Here is a 15,237-nt window from a genome sequence, read left to right as displayed (position 1 = left end):
TCTATTCATTTCAAATGAACAGGAGGCCCTTCTTTCCTAGCGTGATGCTTCTCATGTGAGCATAGTAAGAGGGAGTGTATCACCAAGGCGTTGACAAAGGTTTCTGTGTGTGGATAAAAGAGGCACTTGAGGTATCATCTGACTACAATCTCAGAGTTAAATCAAGTTAAAACACACAGATCGAAAAGCCTTAAAGGGTAAAGGGGGGGGGACTGTGAGGACATTTTGAAAGACCACAATCTGTAAGGGACCATTCCTTTCCGACTCTCTGGCCAATGTGCTTTTCAACCAACACGTGTAACTATTATGCCTTGATCCCACCAAAAGTGTCATCATTTGGACATGTGTGCAACAAAAGTTCAACACTCACCTTCTGCTACCATTTCTGTTAAGCCGTCTACGCATACAGTTTGACACAGAACACACTGCAAATGCCTCTGCAACGCAAAGCTGCAAGGCAAACGCAGCGTTACTTGGAATTGAATGTACTTCTGGTGTACCAAAATGCAATGACGCTGTCGGTCTGATTGAGGCGTCAGTCAAGTCATAGTAGGCCTGATGTATATGTGGCAGGACAAGCAAATACATGATTATTTTTTAATGCCCAGTGCAGACAAAACACTTGTTTCCCCCGCTTTTATATATATTTCCACAGTATGAGGTTGGAATAATACTGTGAAATTGTGAAAATTATGATAATGTCATTTTAGTGTAAAAACTGTTTGAAAAGACCGCCTGAAATGTCAGCCTGTTTTGGTGGGATGGAGTTTTGGTCTTCCAAATAGCATGGGACCATAACGTCAGATGCCAACCGCAGAAAAAACCCACCTAAGAAGAAAGGCATCGATTTTGTCCAATGAGGAAGGGGATGGCAGCCGCAGAGAAATACTTGGGTTTGTAAGGTTGCAGGGGGTGTTGAGTAGGATTAGATAGGGTAAATAGTGGAATAGGGTGGTGTTTCTTTATCATTTTATTAAGGGCTAATAGTTGGTAGGATATTTTGTTCTTTTTCCCCGACTGTATAATACTGTATCACAAATAATTTTATGTAGGTACGCCGTGAATAGCCTCATACTCCGGTACAATAGGTGGCAGTGCATGCACCTTAAATCGGATGCGAGCCGCCAAAACAATCCCAAATAAGAAGAAGAAGAAGAATTAGGAAGCGGCATTTCCGCTCTACCATGCAAACACGATTCTCACTTCCTTTTCAGTTTTAGGTCTCCTCTCGTGCTGATCTGCTATGCGTGGGCTACAACGATAATAAGTTAACTTGTTAGCTAACTTGCCCCTCGAGGGATAATTGTTGCATCCAAAATCTCCTACTCGCATAACCAAATTGCACAGACATATTTAGGACATGCCGAACATCGTGCTTTTCAGCGGGAGCTCCCACCAAGACCTGTCACAAAAAGTGGCTGATCGCCTCGGACTGGAATTGGGGAAAGTGATAACGAAGAAATTCTCCAACCAAGAAACATGGTAGGTTTATTTTTTACTCATTTCTCGTCTGTCTTTAGGTAGGTGCATGATTAGCTAATTTACCAGCTGCGTTAGCTCGCAGGCGCTGGACGTTAACTTACTGCAGCCTGGGTCATGCATGCACATGTGCGCAAGAGTAGTAAGTTTGCCAGCTATGCGAACGTCACTGAATAACACTAGCTTTCTGACGTTATTACATCAATCACTAAATTGGCTAGTTAGTTATATCTAGTTATGTAATCACATGGTCGCGCATGCTGGTGTTCATTGTTGAGTCGTAACTTTGAAAGATACATGCTAGTTAGTTTGCGAAAAGACTCACGTGACTTGATAATAGCCAACAGTTCGTGTAAACAGAACCAACTACCGCAGCAACAGAGAACAAGGCCACGTTCAGTATGCAAACGTCTTGAAATGTTGCAGTTACAAAATGTCATGAAAATGAGTGATATCTGTGCAGGTAGCCTAGTGGGTAAGAGGGTTGGGCCAGCAACCAAAAAGCCGGCTGTTTGAATCCCCTAACCGAATTGTTCCTATAATTGTTTGCCCTACTGCCACCCCTGGTTCCTTCCCTGCCCACATTATGTCATGCACTTCATCCTAATTGCACCTGTAAATTGCTCTGTATATGAACCTCTGCTAAAATGATTCAAAAATAAAATATATGTTTTTCATTTATACATTTTCCTTATCTGATTTATTCCTATAATTGTTTGCCCTGCTGCCACCCTCAGTTCCATTTTAGCCTAAATGATGTCACGCGCTTAATCTAGGTTCATTTCCAGCCAGTAAGCAAACTGACCTAATTGTTCAGTAGAGATGGTAACTACATAAACCTGCGCTGGTGCATGTAGACGTTACAATACTTGCAATATGATGCAATGGGTGGGAGTGAGTTCACTGCACTGCCCCATGAACCAAGGTGAGCTAAGGTCTCCTATTGATTTAGCCTAGCTACATTACTTTGTCCCCTATGTGCAATAGTGGGTTTTTGTCAGCTATATTTATACAATAATCTGCTTTAGCATTTTGTGGATACTTTTGGAGAAAGATTGGTCTGATAGTGGGACACTTATTAAATAAGATTTTATTGTGGGATGTCCTCCTTGCAAGGACAAAGTATTAATAAGTATTAAGATCATTGCCAAGGATAGTTTTATACTCAGCTGGCCCCTCCCTGGATTTTGTGTTAAATGCTCTACACCAAAGCTTTCTCTGCCTCTTACCTTGTTCTGAACACCTCCAAAACAAAGGTCATGTGGTTTGGTAGGAAGACTGCCCCTCTCCCAACCGGTGTGATTACTGCCTCTGGGGGTTTAGCGCTTGAGGTAGTCACCTCGTACAAGTACTTGGGAGTAAGGCTAGACATACGGTAGACATAAGGTACATTGTCCTTCACTCAGCACATAGCAAAGCTTAGGTTAAATCTGGACATGGTTTCCTTTATTGTAATCGCCCCTCTTTCCCCCAGCTGCCAAACTAACCCTGATTCAGATAACCGTCCTACCTGTGCTAGATTACGGAGATGTGATTTTATAGATCGGCAGGTAAGGGTGTTCTCGAGCGGCTTGATATTCTTTACCATTCGACCATCTGATTTGCCACCAATGCTCCTCATAGGACACATCGCTGCACTCTGTACTCTTCTGTAAACTGGTCATATCTGTATACTCGTCGCATGACCCATTGGTTGATGCTTATTTATCAAACCCTCTTAGGCCTCACTCCCCCCTATCTGAGATATCCACTGCAGCCCTCATCCTCCACATACAACACCTGTTCTGCCAATCATATTCTGTTGAAGGTCCCTGGGTTGCTCGTCTTTTCAGCTCGCTGCAGCTAGCGACTGGAACAAGCTGCAACAAACACTCAAACTGGACAGTTCTATCTCTTCATTCAAAGACTCAATCATGGACACTCTTACTGACAGTTGTGACTGCTTCGTGTGATGTATTGTCGTCTCTACCTTGCCCTTGGTGCTGTTGTCTGTGCCCAATGTTTGTACCGTGTTTTGTGTTGATACCATGTTGTGTTGCTACAATGCTGTGTTGTCATGGGTCTGTCTATGTTGTGGTGTCTCTTGTCGTGTTGTCATATATTTTTATTTTTCATCCCAGCCCCCGCAGGAGGCCGTCGTTGTAAATAAGAATTTGTTCTTGACGGACTTGCCTAGTTAAATAAATAACAAGTATAAAACACACCGAGAATCTCACTGCCTATAGGTACTGAACACCGTGGGAGGCCGTTCCTTCTCTTGTAAGAACAAAAACAGAACCTGTAACTACGAACCTACTCATTCTACTTGTAGAATCGCAACGCTCATCAGTGGCCCTCAATTTGACTTTGAGCTAATCAGAGAGCACAAACCCCCGCGTGGGGAGCTAACAAAAATATTTAAAAAAAATAACGGCATTTTCTCCCATCATCCATGGATGAGCCAGTCACACTTCATATTAGAGGTTGACCGATTATGATTTTTCAATAGCGATACCGATTTATTGGAGACCAAAAAAAGGCAATAACCATTTTATATAATATATATACAGTGCCTTGCGAAAGTATTCGGCCCCCTTGAACTTTGCGACCTTTTGCCACATTTCAGGCTTCAAACATAAAGATATAAAACTGTATTTTTTTGTGAAGAATCAACAAGTGGGACACAATCATGAAGTGGAATGACATTTATTGGATATTTCAAACTTTTTTAACAAATCAAAAACTGAAAAATTGGGCGTGCAAAATTATTCAGCCCCCTTAAGTTAATACTTTGTAGCGCCACCTTTTGCTGCGATTACAGCTGTAAGTCGCTTGGGGTATGTCTCTATCAGTTTTGCACATCGAGAGACTGACATTTTTTCCCATTCCTCCTTGCAAAACAGCTCGAGCTCAGTGAGGTTGGATGGAGAGCATTTGTGAACAGCAGTTTTCAGTTCTTTCCACAGATTCTCGATTGGATTCAGGTCTGGACTTTGACTTGGCCATTCTAACACCTGGATATGTTTATTATTGAACCATTCCATTGTAGATTTTGCTTTATGTTTTGTATCATTGTCTTGTTGGAAGACAAATCTCCGTCCCAGTCTCAGGTCTTTTGCAGACTCCATCAGGTTCTCTTCCAGAATGGTCCTGTATTTGGCTCCATCCATCTTCCCATCAATTTTAACCATCTTCCCTGTCCCTGCTGAAGAAAAGCAGGCCCAAACCATGATGCTGCCACCACCATGTTTGACAGTGGGCATGGTGTGTTCAGGGTGATGAGCTGTGTTGCTTTTAGCCAAACATAACGTTTTGCATTGTTGCCAAAAAGTTCAATTTTGGTTTCATCTGACCAGAGCACCTTCTTCCACATGTTTGGTGTGTCTCCCAGGTGTCTTGTGGCAAACTTTAAACGACACTTTTTATGGATATCTTTAAGAAATGGCTTTCTTCTTGCCACTCTTCCATAAAGGCCAGATTTGTGCAATATACGACTGATTGTTGTCCTATGGACAGAGTCTCCCACCTCAGCTGTAGATCTCTGCAGTTCATCCAGAGTGATCATGGGCCTCTTGGCTGCATCTCTGATCAGTCTTCTCCTTGTATGAGCTGAAAGTTTAGAGGGACGGCCAGGTCTTGGTAGACTTGCAGTGGTCTGATACTCCTTCCATTTCAATATTATCGCTTGCACAGTGCTCCTTGGGATGTTTAAAGCTTGGGAAATATTTTTGTATCCAAATCCGGCTTTAAACTTCTTCACAACAGTATCTCGGACCTGCCTGGTGTGTTCCTTGTTCTTCATGATGCTCTCTGCGCTTTTAACGGACCTCTGAGACTATCACAGTGCAGGTGCATTTATACGGAGACTTGATTACACACAGGTGGATTGTATTTATCATCATTAGTCATTTAGGTCAACATTGGATCATTCAGAGATCCTCACTGAATTTCTGGAGAGAGTTTGCTGCACTGAAAGTAAAGGGGCTGAATAATTTTGCACGCCCAATTCTTCAGTTTTTGATTTGTTAAAAACGTTTGAAATATCCAATAAATGTCGTTCCACTTCATGATTGTGTCCCACTTGTTGTTGATTCTTCACAAAAAAATACAGTTTTATATCTTTATGTTTGAAGCCTGAAATGTGGCAAAAGGTCGCAAAGTTCAAGGGGGGCGAATACTTTCGCAAGGCACTGTATATATTTTTGTAATAATGACCATTACAACAATACTGAATGATCACTTTTTTATTTTAACGTAATATAATACATACATAAATCTATTTAGTCTCAAATAAATAATGAAACATGTTCAATTTGGTTTAAATAATGCAAAAACAGTGTTGGAGAAGAAAGTAAAAGTGCAATATGTGCCATGTAAAGAATAGCTAACGTTTAAGTTCCTTGCTCAGAACATGAGAACATATGAATGCTGGTGGTTCGTTTTTAGCATGAGTCTTCAATATTCCCAGTAAGAAGTTTTAGGTTGTTGTTTATTATAGGAATTACAGGACTATTTCTCTCTATACTGTTTATTTCATATACCTTTGACTATTGGATGTTCTTATAGGCTCTTTAGTATTGCCAGTGTAACAGTATGACAACACAACGACAACAGCCACCATCGAAGCAGCGTTACCCATGCAGAGCAAGGGGAACAACTACTAGAAGGCTCAGAGTGAGTGATGTTTGAAACGCAATTAGCGCACGCTAACTAGCTACCCATTTCACTTCGTTTACACCAGCCTCATCTCGGGAGTTGATAGGCTTGAAGTCATAAACAGCGCAATGCTTGACGCACAATGAAGAGCTGCTGGCAAAACGCACGAAAGTGCTGTTTGAATGAATGTTTACACGCCTGCTTCTGCCTACCACCGCTCAGTCAGATACTTAGATGCTTGTATGCTCAGATTATATGCAACGCAGGACAAGCTAGATAATATCTAGTAATATCATCAACCATGTGTAGTTAACTAGTGATTATGATTGTTATTTATAAGATAAGTGTAATGCTAGTTAGCAATTTACCTTGGCTTACTGCAAGGCAGTTAACCCACCGTTCCTTATTTTCACATTTCATTATTTACTTGAGGCTAAATTGATTTTATTGATGTATTACTTTTAAGTTAAAATAAGTGTTCATTCAGTATTGTTGTAATTGTCATTATTACAAATGAATAAATAAGAATTGGCCGATTTTAATCGGCTTTTTTGGTTCTCCAATCAGAATCGGCATTGAAAAATCGTAAATCGGTCAACCTCTAGTTCTTAACTAACCGTTTATGTTTGGGGGGAGGTCGGGAACATATTTGTTTAACTGGTCAAACAGTGCGCTTAAAGCATCAGACAAGCTCAGTGCATACTGTTGATTTTATTAACTTAAGGTGTGCCTTTATATGGGAAAAATACACGTTTTAAAAACCAATCGATTGGTCGAAAGAACACTCTCGGTCGATCACTTTTCTTTTTTATACTCTGCGACAGTCCTAGTCTGTACAGTAGCGGTGGGTCTCGTGTCTCCTCACGTCTTGCTTACGCTCTCCCCTTAGAACACAGATTCCCTCGTGCCTCCTCTTCTGGGTGGTTCAGATAGGTAGACCAGCTGTTGCGTTAAGTGCCTCTCTTGGTCAGATGTGAGCACATGACTGCAGCGGAGGTAGGGAAAGGGGGTTGGTCTGTCTGGAATTTTTCAGACGTTTCTTTTTTTTTACTTGTTTTGATGCCTGAAACTTGTGGAGAAGTGTGTGTGTGTGTGTGTGTGTGTGTGTGTACACTGATTCCCGGAAGTCTGCTTTTCCACACGCACTTTCAAATGAGAGTTCTCATGTGAGGCTAGTTAGTCAATGTTAAGCTCGTTCCGGTCACTCCAATTTACTGTACCAGACCTCCATCAGTCCTCCGCTTTTGGTGTGCAGTTATGTTACTGTGTTGTTGGAAAGTGATTCTTGGTGCAGTATCTTTCATGAGTGAGTAGCAGTTGCCCTTTTTTCTAAGCATACCTTGTAGGGGGAGGGGAGATGGCCTAGTTGATAAAGGGCCTTGGTGAGAAGATTATGATCAGCCTTCTCCGTCAGGGTTTAGGAGCAATAGGCGTAGAGCGAGGAGGGAGGAATGATCTTCTCTACCTCAGTGTGGAGGTGAGTGTGGGGTTCCGTGGTGGTGGTAAGAATTATGATCCTCATCCTTTCCTTAACATGCCACTAAATAATAATGCCGCTTCTCTTGGTCAGCGTGGAGATCGGGGAGAGCGTGCGCGGCGAGGACGTCTACATTGTGCAGAGCGGCTGCGGCGAGATCAACGACAACCTGATGGAGCTGCTGATCATGATCAACGCGTGCAAGATCGCCTCGTCGTCCCGAGTCACCGCCGTCATCCCCTGCTTCCCCTACGCCCGGCAGGATAAAAAAGACAAGGTAAGCTTACCTTCCGGGCTGCTCCTAGGCACAAATAAGTCACGACTATGATTCACTGTGTGGTGTTCAGTATGTAGTGCAAAACGTAGCATATTTACATTACCAGTCAAAAGTTTGGACACACCTACTCATTCAAGGGTTTTTATTTGTACTATTTTCTGTATTGTAGAATAATAGTGAAGACATCAAAACTATGAAATAACAAATGGAATCATGTAGTAACCAACAAAGTGTTAAACAAATCAAAATATATTTGAGATTCTTCAAATCAAAATATATTTCACATTTGGAGAACCTCAAAGTAGCCACCCGTTGCCTTGATGACAGGTTTGCACACTCTTGGCATTCTCTCAACCAGCTTCATGAGGTAGTCACCTGCAATTCATTTCAATTAACAGGTGTGCCTTGGTAAAAGTTAAATGGTGGAATTGATTTCCTTCCTCTGTTGTGTTGTGACAAGGTAGGGGTGGTATACAGGCGGTAGCTCTATTTGGTAAAAGACCAAGTCCATATTATGGCAAGAACAGCTCGAATAAGCAAAGAGAAACGGCAGTCCATCATTACTTTAAGACATGAGGGTCAGTCAATCCGGAAAATGTCCAACTTCTAAAGTTTCTTCAAGTGCAGTTGAAAAACCATCAAGCACTATGATGAAACTGGCTCTCATGAGGACTGAATAAATGCTTCACCGAGTTCAAGTAACAGACACATCTCAACATCAACTGTTCAGAGGAGACTGCGTGAATCAGGCCTTCAAACCACTACTAAGAAGAGACTTGCTTGGACCAAGAAACACAAGCAATGGATATTAGACCCGTGGAAATCTGCCCTAATTTTACATTTTTGGTTCCAACCACTGTTTTTGTGAGACCCAGAGTAGGTGAACGGATGATCTCTGCATGTATTGTTCCCACCGCGAAGCATGGAGGTGGTGTAGGGGTGCTTTGCTGGTGACACTGATTTAGAATTTAAGGATTCACACTTAACCAGCATGGCTACCACAGCATTCTGCAGCAATATGCCATCCCATCTTGTTTACGCTTAGAGGGACTATAATTTGTTTTTCAACAGGACAGTGACCCAACACACCTCCAGGCTGTGTAAGGGCTATTTGACCAAGGAGAGTAATGGAGTGCTGCATCAGATGTCCTGGCCTCCACAATCACCCGACCTCAACCCAGTTGAGATGGTTTAGGATAAGTTGGACCGCAGAGTGAAGGAAAAGCTGCCAACAAGTGCTCAGCATATGTGGGAGCTCCTTCAAGACTGTTGGCAAAGCATTCCAGGTGAAGCTGGTTGAGACTGCTAAGAGTGTACAAAGCTGTCATCAAGGCAAAAGGGTAGCTACTTTGAGATTCTTCAAATGTGAATGTCATCCAATAACTACTGTGTTACTACACAAAAACCATATGAGAAATACAGCATCTACCAAATATAGCTGTAGGTTTGAATCAGAGCATGGTTCATCACCCGACAACAATTAGGCCTAATTCTCGTTAACAGTTCGTGCTAATGTTACTTAACTGAAAGTTGACGTCAGGCATTCCAAGAGGGGAGAAAGGGTTCACAGACCACCGCTTATCTGGTAAATGATTGTCACACACTGTTCCAGTTAATAAAGTAACAACAGTTTCCTCATGTAGCAAGCCAGTTGTTCTGAGGCCAATCCAACATTCCACCGTTTCTCACTCTTTCTCTCTCCATCAACCCAAAGACAGTGTATCAAGCACCAGTTACTATCATGAGACCCTAAGCATGAGATCTCTTAACGTTTTGGAGCATATTTAACCTTTATTTAACAAGGCAAATCAGTCTAGAGCAAATTCTTATTTACAATGACGGTCTACTCCGGCCAAACCCAGACGACGCTGGGCCAATTGTGCGCCGCCCTATGGGACTCCCAATCACAGGCCGGATGTGATACAGCCTGGATTCGAACCGGGTACTAGTAAGGCACTGAGATGCAGTGCCTTAGACCGCTGCGCCACTCTGGAGCCCTGTTATGTTTTCTAACATGAAGGTGTAACATGCTAGACCCCAAAGGCCCCTCTATCGTAGTGGCATACTGTAGCCCAGTGTCTCCCTGCTCTGGTACTCCAGTGTACCCCCAACAGCACACATTTTTGTTGTAGCCCCGGGCTGACTTAACTGATTCAAGGTCATGTCTAGCAGGGATCCTGCTAATGTCAGTGACGTCATAACTTGTATATTCGAGGTCACGTTGGATAATTTTTGCAATTTAGCTAGCCCTTTTCCTAACCTTACTTCAATGTTCCTAACCTGCTTTGAAAAGTCACTTCTGCATCCCATCTAGAAACCCTGATTCCACTCATTGAGGGCTTGATGATTAGTTGCATCAGGTGTGCATGTCTGGGCCTACAACAAAAATGCGTGCTGTAGGGGTTACTGGAGGACACGTTGGGAAATACATCTGTAGCCTATACAAACACTCTGAACTACAAGTTCTAGAACAGGACATAACAGATTTCTCACAGAGGGTTTACTTACGTTTGTAAATCAAAGTTCAATACAAGAAGGATTTAGACGGGGTATGTTTGATTATACCAAATGATGGATGTTTAATACCACATGTTGGCCTATCACTGTTGTCTTTTCCCTGAGGCATGTTAAATCCATTCATGGCACTGTGGAATGTGACCTAGTACAAAATTGAAACAAGTTGAAACAAGCATCTTGCCAGAGTTGAACTTGTGTGTGTAAATGAAGTAACCTGGGAGTTGTGATTTGTCCCCTGAAACCAGAATCTCTACGGTCACCTTGTGCTGCTATTTGGCTACAGGGGGCTGTGTGTGCATTAACCGCAGAAGACTAAGATGTCTGTGTTGAACACGCGACAACCTGTAGCCAACAAGGATTGTGTTCCTTGTGGAGGAGCAGAGGATTTAGACTTCACTAGTTATTTAAGTCCAGGGCATTTTACTGTAGTACTACAATTGTTGCCACGCTAAATAATTCAATTGTGTGCTTCATTTGAAAGAGCCTGTAACTCCCTCTGTCCCAGAGTCGCGCTCCCATCTCAGCCAAGCTGGTGGCCAACATGCTGTCTGTAGCCGGCGCCGACCACATCATCACAATGGACCTCCACGCCTCGCAGATCCAGGTAGGCAGCATCCAACACGTCACAGCAATGCAAGTGCAGGGTGCAGTTTCCCCTGTCGATTTAAATTAAGTTATATTGAATTGAAACGACTAATAGTAGTTGCTCAATTTTAGTTTCATTCCAAGTTATGGCAGTGAAGTCTGAAGTTGTCGCTATGTTTTTGCTCAATATTGGGCTAATCGGAGAGGCTGTATATGTTTGAAACTTTTTCTGGTCTCTCTCTGTAGGGATTCTTCGACATCGCCGTGGACAACCTGTATGCAGAGCCCGCGGTCCTCCAGTGGATCCGGGAGAACATTCCAGAGTGGAAGAACAGCTGCATTGTGTCCCCTGACGCTGGAGGAGCCAAACGGTAATAACCAATTCAATGTGGCAGGGTCACATGAACCAGGTACGGCTGGTCCTGAGGTCTTCAACAATGTGGAAAAGCTATTGGGAAAGTCAGAAATGTTTGGACCTGTTCATCTCTCCCTTGTTTAACCTTTCATTGGGGTTTGTTTGTACTTGTCCATCTTCGAGATGAGTTGTGCTCGACTTCTGGAGGTCATGCGAATGAGATGCTATTTTCAGCTGAGCGCTGACGTGCATATCTTATATTTCTCATATTTCTTTGTTTTAAATTCCTGTATCCAGAGTGACCTCCATAGCTGACCGTCTGAATGTGGAGTTTGCCCTCATCCACAAGGAGAGGAAGAAGGCCAACGAGGTGGACCGCATGGTCCTGGTCGGAGACGTGAAGGACCGCGTGGCCATCCTGGTCGACGACATGGCCGACACCTGCGGCACCATCTGCAAAGCTGCTGAGAAGTGAGCGACCACACGTGTGTGTGTGTGTGTACACTCACACAGCTCCTAATAGCCCCAAAGTTATTCTACCATGGCCTTGATCTAGTTTATTTGTGTTTGGCTTGTGGTGTCAATACAAGTCAGTATTTATAGATGGTTGCTTTGTAGTCTCATCTGTTGAGCATCCGTTGATCTCAAATCACCGTATTGGTTATAGACCTGATCCACTGTATCAAACCTAATGAGATATATTATGTAGAGGGTGAGGAGTGATGTGGAGACTCAAAATCCACTCAGGTGTTTTTTCTGCATCAGAATGGGGGCTTGCTCAAATGTAGAAGCCCTCCTGTTTGCTGCAGTTACAAAACGTTTTTAAAGCAAGTTTTCTGCTATTTGTATTTTACTGTTTGAAAAGGGGAAAAACCTGGAAGTCATTATCGTTTGTTCCAGTCTCAACCATGGCTCCCGTTTCATTGCCTCTCTGAAACTCTTACACATTTCACTCTTCTATTTGATGCTTGTGCATATATCATTTTTCTACGTTGCTCATATGCATTATTTTATCTGACTTTCAAACGCAGTTTCCATATTACTGTCACATTGTTTTTTTATATTACACCACTCATATCTCTCTCTAGATTGATTGATGCCGGTGCGATCAAGGTCTATGCTATCCTCACGCACGGCATATTTTCCGGTCCGGCCATCACGCGCATCAACGATGCTCCCTTCGAGGCCGTGGTGGTCACCAACACCATCCCCCAGGAGGAGAAGATGAAGTCGTGCCCAAAGATACAGGTACCCACTGTCCAGATGGGCGCACTTCCTGTTTACTCACACGTCCTGGTACCTTTTAGCCAATGAGGTTTGAGGAATCCCTTTGTTGATACATGCAGCATTTTGCCTCTCCCATGTCTCGAAACTGTACCTTGCTGCTGTTAGAGCTAACCATTCCAACCAGGATTGATTGGCTGCCCTATAGGTTACCTGACCTGAAGCACTGGTTGATGGCGGTCTGCTATAGAGATGTATCTATTATGTTGTATTTCTATGGTCTCCACCAGATCATAGATATAGCCATGATCCTGGCCGAGGCGATCAGGAGAACCCACAACGGCGAGTCGGTGTCCTACCTCTTCAGCCACGTTCCCTTGTAAAGGATGGCCACGAGCAGAGGCCACAGCAGCCATTTCCTCTCCTCATGGTCCAATCAGCTCGCACCTTCAATGACCCCCGCCCTCCCTGAAGTCCTTAAACCCTGACGGTTTGGGCCAATTACATGTGACCGATTCCTGAAGGCCACGCCCACTTTCCCAGCTCCGTTGTTCCGTGTGGAGACCCAAGAAAGAGTATCACCTCCTCTGAGACCAGCAAGTTTCTATTTATGCGTATTACCATGTTAAGATTTCCTTACTGTGTTTGTTTCAATATCATGCTTTGCCAGCCTTGCCACCCAAGGGATCTGGCTGTCGTTTTAACCGAAGGTCCATTGCCTAACAATGTTCCTGTTTGTTGTACCTCATTTTCCTTCCATTTCACTATAAATGAAAGCATTCCATTGTGTGATGTCACTTCTTGATTCATCTGACTGTTCTAACCTGCTCTCTGGAGAATCTGCAACGCTGCTGGTTTTAGAGGCACCTTTGTTTCATCAATACACACCGATTACGAAATACCAGGGTCCTATTCACTAGACTAAAAACAGTAGCAAATGGGGAGGGACTATCTGTACAATAAGAAATGCCTGTCTTAATTTTCTGTTGCAGGATTTTTTGCTACGGTGTGTGCTAATCAATGCCACCTAGGGTTGTTTAGTCATCAACGACTGATTTTGTTTTTGATTTCTTTATTTCTTTAACCAGCAACATTTTTGGTTAGTGTGGGACTTTTTTCTCTCAAAAAAATCTAGAGTAGAGGCTGTATTTGTTCAACCAGTAAATAGATTCCTACATAATGTTTAAGCATCTATCTAGCATTGTCTTCTTAACGTCCCAATATTGTATCATGGAATTCAATTCAGATATGAGAGAGACCGTTTGGAAGCATTTCCACAATTTCTGGCATTCTAGTTTCAAACATTATTTCGTTAGTGCCACGTTACAAGGCCAAATCTGATTTGCCATTTTAGTTTCCTTCATTTAGTATGCCCCTGGTGGTGCACTCCCTCTTGTGACGGACTGGTGTCATTGCAGGGCCTCATGCTCACTTTCGTATTTCTGATTTACCATCTTGAAATTGCTAATTTACTAAAACTCCCAACACCACTACTAATCTCCTGCTGCCCAGTTTTTCAACAGTTATCTTTTCAGATTTCGGCGATAGGATAGGATGAAATTAATAGAACGGGTATCCAAATTCAAGTCAATGATACACCCGCTGTATTTATGTAAAGTTAATCCGATCCGATTGCCGAAATCTGATCCGATAACTTGGAACAACTCGGGACAGTACCTCTGTATATCAAGTTTATCCATTTCTCAAAGGGTGATTGGTCGAACAACCCACACCCATAAGGTCATGAAGTATAATAATTCTACTTTCCTCATGTCTTGAATATATATATATATATATATATATATATATATATATATATATATATATATATATATATATATATATATATATATTCAAGTATTAGTTGAGGAAAAAGTTATAATGTATGAGTAACTCCTCTGCGTTCATTTTCTCCTGTTGTACGGTGAGTGTGCGCCAAAGGCATTCTTCAGAACGAATTAGCGGATGGGTTGAAAGCTGCTGGCGGACAGGCAGCCACACGTTTTTTTTGTTTTTTTTTACACCACCAGGGTTTTCATTGACAATAAAAACTTTGACAATGACATGACATAATGCTTGACTCTCTTTTCTTTGACCTTTGGTTACTGAGGATCCTCAGATGAATTGTTATAGACAGTACACTGTTATTTTCCCTATGGGGGGGGGGGGGGTTGTGTGATCCCATTGGAAGATGTGAGTAATTGGGTGGCCATTTGAGGAGCATGTGTTGCTACTCATTGCACCATAATCTTATTGCAGTGCCATGTGAGAGCAAGGACCTTGGTTGAATTAATGTTTGTCAATTGCAGGTCTTTAGAAAGGCAAGTTCACCAAACTGGGCATGCAACACTACCACCCAACCACCATCTAGGATCAGGTCCTCCTTGACCATGTAATCTTATTAATTGTGATCTAGAAGGCTAAACTGGTACTAGATCAGCACTCCTAGTCTGAGACTCTTTGCCCTGGACTCCCATCCAAGGACCAACCAGAACGAATATCCTTGTTTAGGCTCAGACTGAGACAACTGCCAACAAGGGGGATGCTTGTTGGTGTGGCTGATGGCTACAGCCATATATAGTGTGTGTATGTATGTATATATATATATATCTCCTGACGGTGGGGGGTTGCCTTATTACTGCCTTGACACGCACTGTATGGGGAGTTGGCAACAGTTTCTCAGACATG

General features: G+C 42.8%; 1 protein-coding gene across 1 annotated transcript; it reads left to right on the top strand.

The window, feature by feature from the left end:
• Positions 1 to 1,116: 1,116 nt before the first annotated feature.
• Positions 1,117 to 13,954, top strand: LOC110495813 (ribose-phosphate pyrophosphokinase 2). Its single transcript, XM_021571265.2, has 7 exons — positions 1,117 to 1,482; positions 7,685 to 7,868; positions 10,891 to 10,989; positions 11,217 to 11,341; positions 11,623 to 11,796; positions 12,414 to 12,573; positions 12,840 to 13,954. Exons 1-7 carry the CDS (start codon positions 1,361 to 1,363, stop codon positions 12,930 to 12,932), a joined length of 957 nt encoding a protein of 318 aa, XP_021426940.1. The 5' UTR covers positions 1,117 to 1,360; the 3' UTR covers positions 12,933 to 13,954.
• Positions 13,955 to 15,237: the final 1,283 nt, after the last annotated feature.

The sequence above is a fragment of the Oncorhynchus mykiss genome, chromosome 18 (genome assembly GCF_013265735.2).
Source record: "Oncorhynchus mykiss isolate Arlee chromosome 18, USDA_OmykA_1.1, whole genome shotgun sequence".
NCBI lineage: Eukaryota > Metazoa > Chordata > Actinopteri > Salmoniformes > Salmonidae > Oncorhynchus > Oncorhynchus mykiss.
This window is presented reverse-complemented; position numbering and strand designations above follow the sequence as displayed.